This window comes from Eublepharis macularius, chromosome 2 (genome assembly GCF_028583425.1).
Source record: "Eublepharis macularius isolate TG4126 chromosome 2, MPM_Emac_v1.0, whole genome shotgun sequence".
Classification (NCBI taxonomy): domain Eukaryota; kingdom Metazoa; phylum Chordata; class Lepidosauria; order Squamata; family Eublepharidae; genus Eublepharis; species Eublepharis macularius.
In genome coordinates this window covers 167,555,814-167,574,462 of record NC_072791.1, presented here as the reverse complement: position 1 = coordinate 167,574,462, position 18,649 = coordinate 167,555,814, and the positions used below count along the sequence as shown (strand labels likewise).

The 18,649-nt window shown below is 41.2% G+C and overlaps 1 protein-coding gene across 2 annotated transcripts in view; it reads right to left on the bottom strand.

Moving 5' to 3' along the window:
- The window catches only part of KALRN (kalirin RhoGEF kinase), a 717,152-nt gene that overhangs the window by 44,933 nt on the left and 653,570 nt on the right, over positions 1-18,649 (bottom strand). For both annotated transcript variants that reach the window (XM_054971242.1, XM_054971241.1), the window contains 9 exons: positions 13,663-13,796; positions 10,529-10,595; positions 9,978-10,081; positions 7,871-7,940; positions 6,711-6,797; positions 5,240-5,332; positions 3,079-3,129; positions 2,455-2,532; positions 1,001-1,186 (listed from right to left, as the gene is read on the bottom strand). In XM_054971242.1, the coding sequence (XP_054827217.1) occupies positions 1,001-1,186; positions 2,455-2,532; positions 3,079-3,129; positions 5,240-5,332; positions 6,711-6,797; positions 7,871-7,940; positions 9,978-10,081; positions 10,529-10,595; positions 13,663-13,796 (870 nt within the window). The remainder of the gene's footprint in view (positions 1-1,000; positions 1,187-2,454; positions 2,533-3,078; positions 3,130-5,239; positions 5,333-6,710; positions 6,798-7,870; positions 7,941-9,977; positions 10,082-10,528; positions 10,596-13,662; positions 13,797-18,649) is intronic.

The window sequence follows — 18,649 nt, the reverse complement described above, 5'->3', positions numbered from 1 at the left end:
CTTTACACACTTAGGTTTCAAACAGTAGCCATGTGGTACCCAGGGCTTGCAGACTTAAGCAGTTTATACTTGCAGTGATCTTTATGCACAGTTAGAATGGTTTCAACCCAATTTACTCAAAGTAACCTGATGGCCCTTTTTGCGCATGAAAAACCACCAAAGCAGGGCAACTGGGAGCAGAGCACCACAGAACTGATCCCCTGCCCAGCATTTCACATTCCAAATTCATTCAAGTGGCTCCCTCCCCACACTGCAGGGCTTCAGAAACATGTTTAATTTAACTGTGTGTACCACTTTTCCAAGGCTAAAAAACCATAATTACACCACTGTCACAAACAATGTAAACACAGCAACAATCATAAGAGCTCCCCAATCAAATTAAACCCAGACTTAAGAGCTACTAGAAATAAGTGAATCTTGCAGGTCCACAGGGAAGTAATTCCACAGCTGGCTACAGTAAATCAGCTTGCTCCTAGCTGTTATAACATTAATATCACCAATTTTGCCTTATTTGTACTTTTGCAAACATGCAGCTGGAACCGAGGAACTATGGGGCAACAGTCAGGGAAAGCATTGCCCCAATTCAGTTTCTTCCAGTTCAGTTTTGCATACAGTACAGCTACAGTATTACTGTTATAAGCATTTAGGTAGATGTGTAGTTTCTCTCTCACTTGCAATAGGCTATTTTCATAATTAGATCCTCATCCTCTGCAAGCTTGTGAGTAGACATGAAATGTATACAACCTATGAACATATGTCACATCTTTCTCTGTTTCATTACTGTTGAAGTTATCTGGGTTAAACAAAGACCTTATTTCAAAGAATGGTTCTAACAATCATCATGTTCGAACCTCCTACCCTGAATCATGATGCTTTGAAACCACCTTTTATTATCCAGTTCACCAAAAAGTAAGCGCAGAAAAGATGCACTTTTAAGTAAAGCAAAGCATGCCTTGCAACATAGGAAACTTGCAACTATAGGCTGTTACAAGTTTCTTACCTTTATACTCCGTTTAAAAAGGTACCCAGGTGTTAAAGAGCCTTTTCTAAGAAGCTCACTAAAGATGACTATTTGCTCAAAGAGGAAAACTCTGCGTTCCTTTGGCCGAGACAGCCCTCCAGAATCCTGCTCTATGACGTAGAATGTATCCTGCTGCAGCAACTTCCCTTGGGCTGCCAGCTTGCCCTACGAGTGAGGTTAAATGACACAACACAGAACACATGAATAAGGTGATGGATACTATCAATACCACTCAATTGTTATCCAGCAGAAAATTCATCAGAGGGTTTGCAGTTTTCATGCTTGGATTATGAGTAAGTGTTACACGGTATAAACGTCACTTATCTTCCTAGCACCAATGAGCCAAAGCCTGGGTGTCTCCAACATGTGTGAAATGAATGTAAATGACTGTATTACATCATGTGCGATCCCTTCCACATGAAACGGGAATAAATACATGAATTTATAACATAATGCATGACACAAACACACATGGCTGCTGTATTCTTGATGGGTATGCATGCCCAATACTGTCTGAGGGTATCGTCACTAAGGATACTACCAAATTCTGTAAACTTGGCTTGATTAAAGCATTCCTGTTTCCATTTGGCTTCTTGTTCAGACAGAATCCATGAGTTTTTAGCCCTCTACAGACATTATACTGTGTTCCATTCACATGGAATGGGAGCTCAACTAATGGTGCGTTTTGGGACTGGTGATTTGCATGATCACACTATATGAATTGAGCAACACATGGATTTTCTGTGCAAGTACTGCTTCCACTCACATGAATCAACACCTGAAATGTAATCTAATGTCTATAGAAGACTTGTACTTTCACTAGTTTCTTGCACCAAATATTCCCCCATAAGATGTGTATATTTTACATGAACACAACCTACTGTATGTATAAATTGCATTCAAAATATGTAAAAGAAAAAACAAATCTTCAATTTGAGCAATGACAATGGACAGACTGAAATGATTCAAAATAATCACATATGAAAACAAAAAAGGGCAGTTTCAGCATTGGTGGTACGTAAACCAAACCCAAACAAAACATTTAGAGACTATTCATTTATCTTTGTGGGGCTCTAGCCCATAAATTGGTTTTATAGATTTAACTGGAAAGAGCTGAAATAGTATCTGTGACAAGAAACAATAAGGTTTATGCCAGCTTGGTATGTGGAAACAGCCACACAGGAAGCCATTAAGTATGAGACAGCCCAAGGTGAACCACCATAAACTCCTTCTATGGACAACATTCAAATCAGAAACTGCTAATAGTTCGTCATTCCTCCATCTTCCAGCACATAACCTAACCACATGTTCAGAGTACGATGTGCACAGGATGTTGAATACTTAAAAAAAAAAAACTTTTCTTGACAGTAACAAAACAAACAGGGCTTCCCCACAGGGATCCAGCTTTCAGTAAGAGTGATTCACACTTGTACCTCAAAGCCCTGAAGGCGGCCCAGGTTCATCATGTCATTGCAGCGTTTAGGAACAAGGCACATTAACTCCACAGCTTTCTGTTGAAAAAAGAATCAGAGGAAGGCATTTTAGTAGCATCAGCCTATGGAATACACAGTGAGAAAGCAAGGTGCATTGTGAAGAGATGTAAGCAAAACTACTAAGTTCCAGGAGACTCAGTCTAACCACATTTTCAGAGCACAATGTGCTTAGGGTGTCAGAACTGCCATTTTATGATCCCATACATATAGAAGAACCTCTTTCCTGACCTGAGCTAACGGCCTGCATAAAAGCCAAGCAGGTTCCTTGCTGACATCAGAACTGTGTTCTTTCCAGCACACGCTCTTAAAATTATGCTACAGATCTCACTTAGCCACTCAGGAAAACTATCTTCAATAACAGAAAGAAGATTTAAAGCAAGCACACCAACTGGCATCACAAAGACACTTCCTACTAAGTCCCACTGAATCTAGTGGGATTTACTTTGAGTAAATATGTTCAGGATTGCACTCTCCAGATACATAGCAATATAAACTGTTTTTCATAAGGCTAGATTTTAAATTTAACAACTTCAGTCACTTAGCATCTGAATATGACAAACATACCTCTGTCTCTGAACACTCCAACCCAGCTTTTTCACTGTATTTTAGAAAGTCCTACAGGAAAGAAAAACATCCCCTTAAAATGACTCATGAGAAGCCACCTAAAAAGATTCAATAAAGTACACTTGTCTTGTTGATTAAATGCACACAAATGCACACATAAAATGGATTGTGTCACTAAATAAAAATAGATTTTCTATGCACTTGGAAGAATAAATAATGGAAACAAGAGCCAAAACTTGCTAATCAAAACCTGAAATATCAGAGAAGAAGACACAGCATCTGAAATACACAGCCACCAGTCAAATACAGGTAGCTTATTTGAGAATAGCAATGGAAGGTTACCCAAGAGCCTGCCAAAGGAAACAAGAGGTTCTGAAACTTCAGCCTCAGTATTTTCATTGCTTTAGAGACAGCTCTGTCTGAATAGGATTCTAATGTCTGAGGAGCTATCTACAACATTAGCTGTACTTGGATGACTGTTTATATATGTGAGTTTATTATCATATATTTTATTTATTTAAAACATTTATTAGCTGCCTTTGTACTTTGTGGGAATCCAAGGTAGCTTATAATATAAATAAAAATATCAATAATAAAATGAATAAAACTTTAAAGACACAGTTTAGGACTGCCAATAAACATAAAAACAAAGTTAATTAGAAGCAGTCCTAAATAAAAAATGTCTTCAGCTGTCTCCTAAAGATCTGCAGTAAGGGGGCCAGGTGCGCCTCCCTCGGTATGTTGTTCCATGATCATGTGACTTCCACTGAAAAATCTGATGTGCCAACCGAAGCTGGGCAAAAGCACTCTGAACCATGGCAGTCACTTGGTTTTCTAAGTGACTGCTATGTTGAGCCGTATTCCCAAGCTGCGAATCTGGCTTTTCAAGGGAAGTACAATCCCATCCAAAACAGGAGAGATCTCAAGTTCCAGTTCTGTCTTTCTACTAAACCATAGAACCTCTCTGCCTTGTCAGTATTCTGTTTCAGCTCATTACTTACTCTAAAACATCTCATTACTTCAAAATATCAACAGCATCCTTGGAATTAGGTGGAAAAGAAAGGTAGAACTGGGTATCATCTGCATATTGGTAACACCACAGCCCAAGCCTTCTGATGACTTCTCCCAGTGGCTTCATATCAATATTAAGTAGTGTGACAGATAAGACTGAACCTTGTGGAACCACATAGGAAAATGTCCAGGGGGCAGACCAGGAATCCTCGAGGACTACCTTTTGAGACTGACATCTCAGATAGGACTTGAACCACCATAACTCCGTGCCCCTAAGTCCAGGCTCAGCAGGATACCATGGTTGGCTGATGAGAGATCCAGCAGGACTAGCAGGGTCACATTCCCCCATCTAGTTCTCAGTAGAGGTCATCAGTGAAGGCGATCAAAGCAGTCTCTATTCCGGACCCTGACTTGAAGTCAGATTGAAATGGGTCCAGAAAAGCGCCCCTGGAGCTGGGAAGCAACCCCCCTCCACTCTAGCACCTTGCCCAAAAATGGAAGATTGGAGACTGGCCAGAAATTCTCCAACATAGTAGGGCTCAGGGAGGGCTACAGGGCTTTGCCTCCTTGAGCAAAGGCAGCACAACTCCCACTCTCAAGGAAGCATTTATCACTCCTTTTACCCACTCAGCCAGTCCTCCTCAAGCAGCTTTTATTAACCAGGAAGGGATATATTATATATTTACATATAATTCCATACAATGGATATTGAAGCTACACACTTTTTATTATAGCTTGATAAAATATTTGCTTGTCACGTGCATGTGTAGGTGATACAAATGGAAAGCCAGAAAGAAATGGTAGAAGCCTAATATTTTATTATAACGTTTTGTTAGAGTCAGCATTAGGCATAATAAATTTCTGTATTAATATGGGACACTCAGATCCCTTCTCCCTGCTGCCTTCTGAATGGAAGCCCCTGTACTGATCCACTCCTAAACTTGGGAGGAAATTTTGTCAGTGGCTCTGAAGCAGCATGAACACAATGCACTGCAGAATGCACACAATAGCACCTGCATGCATCTAGGGAGCATCTGCCCTCTTAATAGCTATTATTGGCAATTTTCATCTTCATTGCCATTACCAGTATACAGATATTTTGATGGTTTTTTTGCTAGACACATAATTGCACTAGTGTATTTCCTTTCACCTTGAGCAGTAGCTGGTACTTGGTTATTCTCTGAATGGGTTTGATTAAGAAGTCACTGAGAGTTAGCCGCTGGCTTATTTCTTGTTGCACTTCCTGTAAGATAAAGTAAGCGATATTATTATATATTTTAACAATAGCAGAATGATGCGAAAGAGACCAAAGCAGCTGTATATGAAATTAACATTGTATATTTCCCCTTTTGTTTTGGAAACACTATTAAGTAACTCAAGCCCGAAACATGCTCAAACACAAGTATGTCACAGACCAACAGGTAACATTATTAGCAGGGCTTTTTTTCAGCTGGAACACGGTAGAATGGAGTTCTGGAACCTCTTGAAAATGGAGCGGCGCAGAGGGCAATCTAAACTCCCCTCTGTCTGGAGATCAGGGGGTGGGGCCACCAGCCATGTGACCATTTTCGTCAAGGTCGATTTAAACTTCTAAAAACTCCCCCCTTGTTCCAGCTGACCCAAAGTGATGTCATTGGCCCTGGGAGCATGTGTGCGCTTTGCACATGCGCATGCGGTACCAGGGGCACCACCTCCCACCAAGAGTTGCCCCCTGTGCTGGCAACCCACTGAGTTCCACCACCTCTTTTCCCAGAAAAAAAGCCCTGATTATTAGTAATGGTTTATATCAGAACTCTTTAATATTAGAGGAGACTTCTAGACCTGATGGTTGAGAAGCGTTTAAATATGTATACCCCATTTCTCTCCCCAATGGGAACCCCAAGCAACTTACAACATTGCTCTACTTCACAGAGTGGTGGTGTCTCTGAGGACAAAATAGAGGAGGGGAAGCCTGGCTGAAAGATTGGCCCAAGGGCACCCAGGGAGCTTTTAATGCAGGAGAAGGATTCAAACTTGGGTCTCTGAGATTCTAGTCTGACACTAACCACTATACCATACTGGTTTAGGAACCAGAAGTATTGAGGCGCTACCCTTCCTCCACATGAACTTTGACTATCATCTTGTTCACACACTTTGTTACAAGGTACTAGGGTTTGCTTTTGGAGCTATTCTAAGTATTAGAATAATTATATGAGAACTTTTTGAATGGTTTCTAGCAAGGCAAACCTGACTTTTATAGGATAGATTGCAAAACTCTTTCTTGGTTCCTCCCTGCTTGCATTTACGTGCTTTGTTGATCAGAAAAAGTCAGTTAGTTAACTAAAGATAGAATGTATGAAGTAACAGGAAAGAAGAAGGGAGGACCAATCAGGTGGTGATGTCATGGAAGTGCAAGCTGTCTGGTTGGGCAACACAGAGCGAGGAGCAGCAATCTGCTGCCAAGTATGAGTCAGTATTCACTAAAAGTCAAAGAAGAGAGGAGCAAATCCAACAACCTAGGTAGGAGGATGCTGGCTAATAGCTGTTGGAGGCTATGCATGCAGAAAGAAGACATCCCACCAGGTATGTATATTTAACCTGCAACATGAGGCATGCGTTAGAAAAAGGGCCAAAAAACATACCTCAAAATATGCTCCGTATTCTGCTACTATATATTCAGATTTTGGTTTGTTTTGACAGTAAACCACATACATGTGTAATCTTCTCTCCTGTAAAAAAAAGTTTATACAGCTGTTTCAGATTAAGCCACTGACTTGTATCACTGCATGAACGAACAGCAGCAGAAAGCAATGAAAACCAGGACCAATAAAGGCCTGGTATGTACCAGACCAGAAAGAGCATTCCTGCAGCAAATGAGTGGATGTAATCCAGTCACCAATGCAGTTAGCATCATGCGCTATGCAAGCATTCTACATGGATGCCAATTACACCTCCTGGACAAGGGACGACGGCATGAATTGGATATCAGCACTTACGTAACAGATGGCATTGCTGTGCTCACGGCTGAGATTTTGTGTATTCTCATGCGTGCTACTGAGAAGGACAAGCAGCAGCAGCACTGCTAAATGAAAGGCCTTGATGGAGTTTTCTGTTTGACTACAACAACTGTGAAATGTACTCATTGTTCCAGCCAGCTAGAATCTTCTTTATGATGATGTTGGACCACAGGGTCCTGTGTTAACAGCCTCCGATTTACTATTATTTCCTGAAGCTGAGAGGTAGGAACATGCCTCAGGCCATCTGGCAAGTGCATAACTAATTGGTGATCTGAAGCAAGCCCATCAAGCCATTCGCTAGGATCTGCTAGTTCTCAAACCCCAGCAAAAGTAAATATAAAGTGAACTGAGTGAAAAATATTTTATTGGAGGTTGGCGTTTTGGTCCCTAATCCCTTTGAGGTTAATTTTAACTTGGTAGTTTTCATTAAGGCACACATCCTTCATGTACACACACTGGCTCCAGCCAGAAAGGAATATCTGAAGCTGCATCCTTGAGGGAGGAGGCTTTCTAACCAAGATTCCCCACTGAGTCACCCATAGTTTTGGCACTTAAACAGAATGCGCAAGTGTAATAATTTAACACATTGCTTCTTTGGATATTTGTCAAATTTTACTTTTTGTTCTGAAAGCACAAGTGCTTGCATATACAGAGTTTTATGGTTTCGAGGACATCCAGACACTGAGTGGTCTAGCATGCTTAATTTCAAGAACTATATTTATTTATTTTTAATGTTTGTGACTATTCAGATCAGAAAAGGGCCATGTTAGGAGGGTCCAACTTACATGCTTGATGAACAGTTGTGCTAACCGGTCATGCTCCTGAAGGCACTTTTCCAGTTCAGCTAGAAAAAAGCTGCAATTAAAAAGGAAGGGAAAGCTAGTTTCCTTCTTTCTTTGCAACACTCCTTGCTCAAATACCATGAGGCTTTATGCAGCTACACCACAGCACAAGAACTTTAGCTATCTCAATTGCGAGAACAAAGTCCATGCTGACAACCTCTGCATAGCTTGTCCATCTGCATTTTAAAGAATTCCACCCCCCATCAGATGCAGTTGGGTGACAAAGTGCTTATTCATCTGCAGTCTCTCCCCAGCTCTCAAGCATCATTTCTCCAAACCTGGTAAACAATTATGGCTCCTCTTCCTGCTCTTACCCCATTCATAGAATCTTATGAATCATAAAAAAGGTAATTCTACAGTATTTCTGAAACATCATGAACCATAAAACAGAAATAGGCTTTAAGTCCAGGGCCTTGTACCTGCTTTAAAATGCCAAGTAACTTGCCAATTACTGATTATCAAGTGCTAGAGACCAGTACAATGCTATTTGTCTCAATAACTAATATGGCCAGAGAAGGGACTAGTCTCTGTCCTCCCCCATTCACATGGCTTTAACAGATGGATAAGCTGATACTGTTAACCAGTTGCTTATTCATGTCCTTTTGTAGCAGTATTCCTGTACCAAAGCATTTGGCCAGCCATAAATGCCAAGTAGCTTCTTGTCATCAGCGTTCAATCATTCCCGTTATGCAATATTTCTTTGCCTTCTGTTCTGTGAGCTTACCATAATCTTGGTACATGGACACAGTATGTAAGCATGACCTAAAACTATAGGGAAGCAGTCCAATTTCAAGCCTTTGGGAAACATTTTCCTACACAATACACTTAATAAAACTTGTGAACTGTGCAAACAGATATTGGCTGTCTGTGTGCACCTTTTTCATCTGCATGTTCCCTATACAGAAACCACATTTGAATGCCACATAGTGTGCTTTGGGAATACTTAATTGTTGATATTTGCCCTGGTAAGAACGAATGCAAAATCATCATGGAGAAATATTCATGCACCAGTGTATGCTAGGCATGTTGAATTTGGCCTTGTAAAAAAAGGTTCTCATTTTTAAAAAGTCCTGTTTTCAATTCAAACTGTTCTTTAAAAATCCATAGGTTCCATTCTGATCACTAGCAAAAGGAAAGTATACCTGTCACATTACCAATTAAAGTTTCAGTCAGAACAGTATCAATCAATTTTCAAACTGCATTCCTAGGAAGTTTCAATTGTATTTCAATGTGAAGATCGTGGATGACAAGCTTTCCTAAAAGATTTGCCTACCACTACCAATTTTATCTTTGCAGTACACAGATGCTGGGAACTCTTGAATACTGTCCCCAACTAGCCAAGAATTTCCCAAACAACCTTACACAGGCAGCCTCTAAAGGGCCTCAGAGTCCTCCATACAGAGGATTCTTGGGCAGAAGAGCAATTCCTTGGCAGACCAACATAATGTGGAAAGGGCTCCCCTTAAGGCAGGAAATATTGAATCCACTTTCTCTTTATGAAGATTAAAGGGACAAATGCCAGATCTATAGCACTTCAACCTATATGGATGAACATAGCTCTTTAAACTCCTAATGGAACCACTGGGTAATCATTTTACTTCAACCTGACAGACAATGAACTTTAGCTTGAAAAGCATTTTGAAGTCCTTCCAGATGTTCAGAAGACTGCAACTTGGCCCTGACTTCAACTGTCCAAGAATATGTAGTACCACATGAGGAACTTGGGGTGGGTGGATGAGAGTATTAGAAAGCTTACTGCTGGGCTCTGAAGGGAGAATAATGCTGCATCTTGAGCATAAATTAACTCCTCCCCAATTCTGAGCCTCTCTCCTACCGCAGGCCCCAACATTGCCCCTTATGGTGTTAATAAGGGTACATTACCCCTTCCCCAACAAGCACAAAATTTCAGAGGGTTCTATGAGGTGTCTTCTGTGAGCATCTCTCACTGGAGATAGACCAGTGTCTCCTGCCAGAGGAAAATATTTTTATATTTGAAGGAAGAAGTCCTTACATTTGGAAATAGACATTGAGAATGTTTAAAAAAACTTACTCTTTGTGCCAATCATAAATCTGGTGAATGTTTCCAAATACAATCTTATCTTTCCCTTTCATGTCTTCAGGGACACCTTTTTCTTCTATTCTTTTTATGAATCCCTTTAATAGAAAACCAGTAATTAAGCAGTCTGGAACAAGAACAGTAATTAACTTCACATTTTATGCAAGGGAAGAATAAGCTACGTATCCTATTAAGTGCACTGCTATCCCTACTGAGAGCCTACAGTGCTGTAAATACCTTCACAATTTCAATTTCTAGTTTTAGAACATTTAAGTTTACACATCATGTTCAAGTGAGATTTAAGGACTTACTACATACCTACAGAGCAAGTCAGCAACTGAACTGTAATAGTAATTATTAAAGTGTGATTAGAATGATTTCTACAGAAAGTTTGTCAGAATGCTTCTTACTTGCCCTTGGAAGGCATATAATTACCCATTTTCAGTTCATGAAGAAGACAAGCTTATAGTGTCACTCCTTTATTGAAGAACCATTTAATCTGGAAAGTCACAATGGAAATATATCCAATGTAGTTTTTAACTCACCTCCACCACTATTCCTAAGTCTTTGACGTAGTCTTTCTCAGTTTGTACCAGTTCATTTAAAACAAACCTAGAATTCAAAAGATTTGCATGTTGTAGTGGTCAAGGTAAGTACCTGTCAGGTAGAGATTTTTAGGAATTATTTTCATTACAGTACGGTGACACCAGGGCAATTCAGGTTAATAGAGATTCTTGTTTAGTGGACAAGCTGGGATACATATAAGTTATATCCACAGTAACAGGGGCTGGTTACAGTTAGATTCATTCCAAGAAACAGAGGCAGTGATACGCAGCCTGCCTGCCAAGATTTTTATACTTTGAGGAGAGCAGCTCTGCTGTGGAACTACCAGGATTGTCACTATACTTTTGATAGTTTCTGTATGGGTCTGCAGCCATGCTAAACTTTTCAATTTATCTTTTACCTTCACACTGGTAAACTGATATTTTGTTTTTATAAATATACCTATCAGCAAATGCTCTAATTCTATGAGTGAAGGATTGAGCCTAGAGATCAGCTTACACTTTTCATAGCTTGCAAGAAGAGACCCACGATCACATGCATGCTCCCTTATGCTCCTGTTAACCAAGACTGCATATATTCTAAAGCACAGCTCAAGTGTGGTATTTGGTCCTCGGCCCAGAATTCAGGATCCTCGGCATCTCAGCTTGCACTTCACTTTAAAAAAAGTTTCTGGATCTTAAGGCTGTAAATGTATATTAATAAGTGTGTAAAAAAAGTCACAGAAGACAGGATGAGTGAATAGGACTTAAACTTTTAAAGGTGTCAAAGGCCTTTAGGGGTCTGCAAAGCTCCTTGCTCTGTTTACCAGCAGATTTATGCAAAGTAATATACACAAATTTAGTTTTTATAATATATGCAGTGAAAGAATCCAGTTTTTCTATGGGCACAAACTGGATTTTCTTGGTGTGTGTGTATAGATGACACATTACTTCATATGCAAGCTCTCTCTCTTTTCTGGATTTACCTAAAGAATCTTCAAGGGACTTATAGAGAGTAAAAAAACCTAACACTGAAAGAGGCAAACATGGACAACTGAACAGCCGAAATCCAAGCATATTGATCAATTCAGCGGCTAACTTCCCCCTCTCAATGTATAACTAGACACAGGACACTACATTAATGTTGCTTCTTAGACTGTGCAGAGCCTACCAACTGTACTGTTTTTCTCATTTCCTTTGGGTATGAGAAAAGTTCAAGACCATGTGAATTCCTAAAGAAACTCCCTTGGATCACGTCAGAGTGTGATCTGTTTTTATATGGCAACAAAAGAGATGAGTGAGGTAAGAATATGCAAGTGGAGCAACTGATATAAAGTGAGCTATATACAGTGTTGGACTAGGACTGGGAACACAGGGATTCAAATCCCTCTCCACCTTGAAACTCTCTGGGGAAGCATTGGTCGCCCAACTTACCTGGGCGGCTGGTTTGCCACCTGCGGGGCGGTTGGTCAGGTGGGGAGGACACGGTGGCCTCCTTGTTGCTCCCAGGATCCCCTGCGTCGACCCGCGCCCAACCAGATTCAAATCTGGCGGCCAGCCAATCAGCGCCAGTCTGGGTTGGCTGGGCAAGGGGGCGGGGGCGCGGGTTGGACCTGGGGAGCCCAGGCTTCCCTCAGGTCCGGCAGGCTAGTATTTAAGCCAGCCGGCCCCCGCTGTGGCTCAGTTGCGTCTCGGCTAGCGAAGTCCCACCCACCTCGCCCTGGTTTTTTGGGGGGGGGGGTCTTTTGGTGGTTTATTTGGGTAGTTTGTTTTCACGTCGTCACAACTTGGTGGGGTGTGGGGCATTTGGATCCAATCCCTCTGGGGCGGGGGAGAGGGGGACTGCCTGCCCTGTCTACCTCCCATTTTAGGAGGTTCCCATAAGGAACCTAGGGAGCGGGTCTAGGCGGCAGGGCCTGCACGGAGGGCTGCCACGAGAGGCTCGCTCCTAGGTGGCAGGGGGACACGTAGGGGTGTTCACCCAAGTGTACCCCTCTAACTGCCATCCCTGGGTTTTCTCCTCCACAGCTGTGCTGTAGGGGCTGGAGGTCATTGCCTGACAGGCGGGTCAGTCGATGCTGGGATCCGATCCCTATGCTTGCCAATGCCCCTTCTGCTGTAATCAAAATAAAGTTGTGGCCTTCCCCCCGCCCCCCCCCAATTGCTGTGTCTGTTTTTGTTGTTCCGCCGCGGTTCCTTCCCTGCCTGTCCTGCTGCCCATCAGCACTAGGCGGCAATATTGGATCAGTCACAGCCTAACTTACTTCACAGGGTCCCTATGGGGACAGAAGGGGGGAAGAACTAGGCATGAAGGGTGGGATTAAGGAAAAATTAAGGTAAAATACTACAAAATAAAGATTTGACACTACACAGTAGTAATAATATTCTAGCTCTCGTGTGCAATATCCACAGTGTTTTCTCTAATGGGAAAAATGGTGAAAACAGCTAATGTTTTTAAGAGTTCTGGGGTCTCACTGCATCCAACAGAAGCTATCCTAAGATAAATTCTGAAAAACAGGCATGTTTTCAGTATAGTTCATTTTACACTGGGAAGGCTAGCAGCTGTACTACATTCCCCCTGCTCCCAAAAATATACAAACTTCTGGTGTAGTTTAGCAACTAATCTAACCTAAAAAAACAGAATGCAAGATAAAAACTCATACTTGTATGCACCACCTTAAAAATACTGTAAGTTATGCAAGAAAGAAGCAGGACTACTGGCTGAACAAAGATCTGACTTGGAGACTTCCCAGGCAGGATTTCCAAGGGAAATGGCCACACTTCCTAAAGTTACGATGGTGACAGAGGGGATCCACAGACTTCTAGACCATACACTTGCAGATGACCCATTTAAATTCATATGGGGTAGCCTCCTTGGGGTGGCCTCATTGACCAAGAGACTGAATGATTTTTGACACCCTGGCAGGCTAAAAGAAACCTCCAAAAATTTGACAGACAGCAAGTCATGACACTGGGACTATATCACGGTTGAAAAGTCCACTGTTAAAGCTTTACATCTCTTCATATAGTGCTGCCTTCTCCGTGTATACCAAAAATAGAATACACATACAATCCACCTTAAATTCACTCATAATGACATATTTCCATACGATAATGTAGATTTTTAGATAACTTACATCCTGCCTCGCATAGCTTTGGCTTTTTGTTCCTCTTCAAGGTTTCTTGAAGGAGGAGTTGAAGGTGTCACAGTCTCATTCAAACATCCTGTTGGATCTTTTAAGGTTCCTCGGTAGGAGCCTCCCTCTAGTGTCTTAAAAGTCAAAAAACAACAGGTTAAACAGAAAGCATACCCATAGACTACAGAACTTTTTCTCAGGGCAAGGGGAAAAACAGTAAAATCAGCCCCCCCTGCCTAATCACATTTAATTTTATGGAAGGCTGAGAGGAATACCACAGAGCAGATATGGTATTCTGTACAGCAGAGCTCACATTATTCATTCTTTACTACAATATTTCCTTAGAATATTCAAAAGCCATCCTAAATATGATTAACACTTAAGGTCTCTTCTATATACTTCCTACAGGTTGGTTCCATTCCTTTATACCTCCTGCCCGCTGTTTTTAAGCAGATAAAGGCTGCTGCCATAAGGGGGCATGAAAAAAGTTACCCCCTGCCGTAAAAGCAAGACAAAACTGCATCTACATGTCTTGGCTCTGTACAGCTCTCTCCTGATGCCATCACCATTGCCCTTCTTCCTCCCTCGTGTTAGCGCACAATCTGAAGGTGTCGTTTTGAAGGCAGAGCTAAACTCCACCCCCTTGCTGTACTGGCCATAGACAGAACATCCACATGGAAGCTGTTCCTGCAGCCACCCTGTATTTGCCTGATTAAAATTAATCAAAGGAAGGTTCTTCGATCTGACTTGAATGGGGAAGACCTCGGAGCCCCAAGTGATGTTCAGCGTGATTATGACATTGTGTGGAAGCTCCCCCCAAATACCAGGGCATTCTGTTTTCTATTCAGGGTAAAAACCTTGTGTGGAAGCAGTTACAGGTTAGCTCACAATGTCAGGATTGGGGTATCCATCAGCAAATTGTACCCAATCTGCAGCTGAAGGCAGATTTCTTGAAGCAACTTATTACTAGGATACATTTTATGACTATGCAGTCAATTTTTTAATTGGATCTCTGCACAGCTGTGCACAGGAACCACTCCTAGACAATTTTTACATAAAAAAGAAATTTAAGAAACTGAAAGATACATCGTTGCAAAAAGACAACACAATTTCCTATAAACATTTCAGTGAGCTAAGGAAGTGCAAGCAGCTAGATCTTGGATGTTTTCATTCAGAAATATTAGTTCAGTGGCAGAACACATGTTTTTTATGCACAAGGTCTGAGGATGAAGCCCTAGCATCTTGAGTTGCATAACAGAAGATACCTGCATGTTCTAGGAGAATGACTGCCTGCCAGCAAAGACACTACTAGTCTAGATGGGCCAATATTTTGATTTGGCATCTTTTATAAGTTCATATTAAAGATGATATTTAAATTATCTATACCCTATATTCTCACTTCCTCCTGGAAGCCCAAACATAGCTCATTAAGAATGGAGTCTAGTTTAACAAATATATCCCAAAGCCAGCTCAATCTTTTAAACATCAGCATGGCGCAGATGAGTGGGACTGGGAGATATGAGAGTGGCCAACTATTAGTATGCTGAATTATGCTTAAATCTAGGAAAGACAGGTTATGGTAGTGATGCAGTGGACCAGCTAGGAAGTGCCCCATCAGAATGTGATTTACTACTCCTTGGAAGATGAGGCTTACCACTTTGGGTGCTCCTGGATCTCCAAGTAGCAGCTGTGGCCAGCTTTTTGCCACCTGTGCTCTTTTCCAAAACAGACAGCCACTGTCATTCAAGCCATTAGTATCTTCCAGACTGGACTACTGTAATGTGCCCTAAAAGGAGCTGGCCCATTGCCTGTCCTCTTAGGAAGAAGACAAATGTTCTCCCCTCCAGCAGGCTTTGAGGAAGTCTGCATCTTTAAATTACTTAAAATGTTTATATACTGCCTTTCTTTAGTACTGAGGCAGATAATTAACCTTAAAACCTCTTTATTAAAAACCTATAACATGCTATTAACTAAACAATAAACTTTTAGCTGCAGTAAGCCTCTAAATCAACCAAAATCCAGATCAGATGAAGTAGGCCAATCTGAGCAACCACATTATTTGCTTTTTAACTGGATATTGGTTAATATTTCAATAAAAATATCCAACAATTATAATTCATACTGCCTTGAAACTACATGTATATCTCAAAACTGATATCGAAAGTACACACACATTTGGTAAATGAATACAGATAAAAAATAAGCCATGATCCTATACACATCTACAAGATTTCTAGGCTGCTTCCAATCATCTCAAAGCAATGTACTGTTCTTTTTAAAATGAAAATTGGAAAAAAATAATGTTTATAATAATAATTAAAGCACAGAAGCAGGAAGGCAAGAACCAGACAGCTTAAAAGCTGCCCTGACTAAAAGTATAGATGCTTCCAAAACATTTCTAGGAATAGAGGATTTCACAGAACAGCGAACTCTAGAGTTCTGGGAAACCACAGAAAAGGCGCTGCTACATGTGAGGGTAATCTGCTCTCTCCGATGGAATTTGCAGCACAGTCTCTTGAGGGGACCCTAAATCACAGGGAGACTCATATGGATCTAGACATTCTCTGAAATAGCTAGAACTGAACAATCTTTGAGCTTTAAAGGCTAAATTTTGTCAGTCTGTCACAAGCATTTCATATTGTATTATTTATTCATTAATGGACTTCACGAGTCATCTGACGTCTCTTGTAAAAATGACCATCCTTTGAATCATTTCTCAAACTCATCCAGAAAAATACACGCCCCTATGTGAAGAAGGCATTGACTTAGAACCTAACCAGAGCAGTGCTTTCAGAAGTGAGCTCTCAATTCTCAACTTCTTGCTTCAACCCAGTATCATCCATGAAACCATGGCTCCAAGAAAAGAGCAGGGAGCAAAACAGAATCGGGGAACTGCTGAATACCACCCCACCCCTTATCCACCTTCTGCCAGAAGATGATGTTTTCAATGTTAATCACAAGTTTGCCCAGCATGTTCTCAAAAGACAGCTTCTCAGCAGTGTAGCTATTCATTGGTATATGAAACATATGCTGGTGTGTTACTGAAGACTGATACCATAATAGGACAACCAGTTGTTATAGTTCTAGAGATTTAGCAGGTAATTACAAAACATTCTGGATTGCACTATAACCTCTGGCCATCATCAACTTAATAGGAGAAACCAGTGAGGCACCTGCCAAGATCTGATCGAAGTTTAGCAACCAACTGAATATGGAACCAGAAACTGGGTATTCAGCAACTACAAAGGGTAATAACAAAGGCGAGAAAAGCAAGGATAGCAAGCAAAAGAACAAGCTGTTGGTTTATTGTGTTGACCTCTAGGATTTCTCTAGACAAGATCCCAGGACTCCACACTTACCAGCTTACTTTTGACCAGTTTTTCTATTGCACTGACAAGATCCGCAGCAGTGGGGACATCGGAGGTGCTCTGTCGAGCAGCTAGCAAAGAGGAGGACTGCAAGACACCAGTTTGCAAAGGAACAGCAGGTTAGCGGGGATGAGAAGGAATTAGGAAAGCCAACAGGCTAGCTGTTAGAGGTCACATGTAGGGACACAAGAAGGAATACACATGGCAGGTGCATGAGAAATCAGGGGAGGTTGTCACATGTAAAAGGCAACGTTCAGCATTCAGACTGGCAAAGCTGAGAACCAGCTCTGGAATTATGGGTAGAGTGGTTCAGGAATTTTTCTAGTCACACAAGACCATGAAAAGCATCTTTCAAGCACTTCCATTATTAACATTTCATATCTCAAGATGACAAGCCTTTGTAGAACTTCTAGGGAAAAAATAAAGACAGAGCAATCTCAAACCATATTTCTGGGATTCTTATGACCAGCTACTAGCACATAGAACAGAACGGCACTATAAAAACAACAGCCTAGAATTTAACACCTTACCGAGAGGTAGCTTGAATATTAGTGCTCCCTACTACCATCATAATGACATAAGTGAGGAAGACACAACCACTAGCACATCTTTAGCATCTCAGACCATCTCAAAGGCAAGTCTTCATAAAGATCTTATTTCAGCCTATTATATATTGCAAAGCCATGCCTTCTCCCTTTCTATTTCAGGCCTAAGACAGGAAAAAGCAACTTTTTGAGTTACCCTTTAGTTCACAAAATGGCTTAGAAATTTCAAGATCTAAAAGCAGAGTATGTATCTCCTACCATGAGAGAATTAGAATATGCTGCTACTGCTTTACTCTTCCCTAATCAAGAGGTTTTAAGAAGCCTTTCCCAGAATATCTGGGGTACCTTTTCACAAGTCTTCTTTCCCCCCTTCTTTCTCTTAAGAGCAAGATGAGCAGTTACAGCCTATTCTGCCAGTTCTTCAGCAAGCAACAAGAAAAAAAACTGGTCTGTATGTGATTGATATGAGTATTTTCTCCAGTCTTGCTCCTGGGAAAGTCCAGATTCTCCAAGGATACAAGTGCTAACAAAGGGCCAGATAGCCTTAATGCCTGCCCTGGAAGACTGAGCTGCAATTGGAGAATGCTGGCTTACAGCCAATACCTCCATGGATTTGAGCTCATGTCTGAAGAAGGACGCTCTGACTCTCAAAAGCTTACACTCTGAAAATCTTCTTAGTCTCCAAGGTGCCAATTGACTCAAAATCTGCTGTTCTACTGCAGACCAACATGGCTACCCACCTAACTAACCTCCATGGGTTTGACATCCCTGACACAGATCACTATACAATCTAAATCTCCAATACGGAAAGGAACAGAATGGGCAGAATATGAACATATTCTGACCATGGTCTGAAGACTGCAATCTGTTTGCATATTTGCAAATATTCTAACAGCAGACAGAACTTAAACACTACTCTGTTGGGGTTTATTTATTTTAAACATTTTGTTGTACAATGCTTAGTTATCTCCTCAGATACAGACTTGCAGTCTCTTTGAGGGTAGAAGAGTAATAGCAATGGCGTCCCAAAGAAAAACTTAACAAAATTAGAAAGTGTGCCTGAATCAGACCATG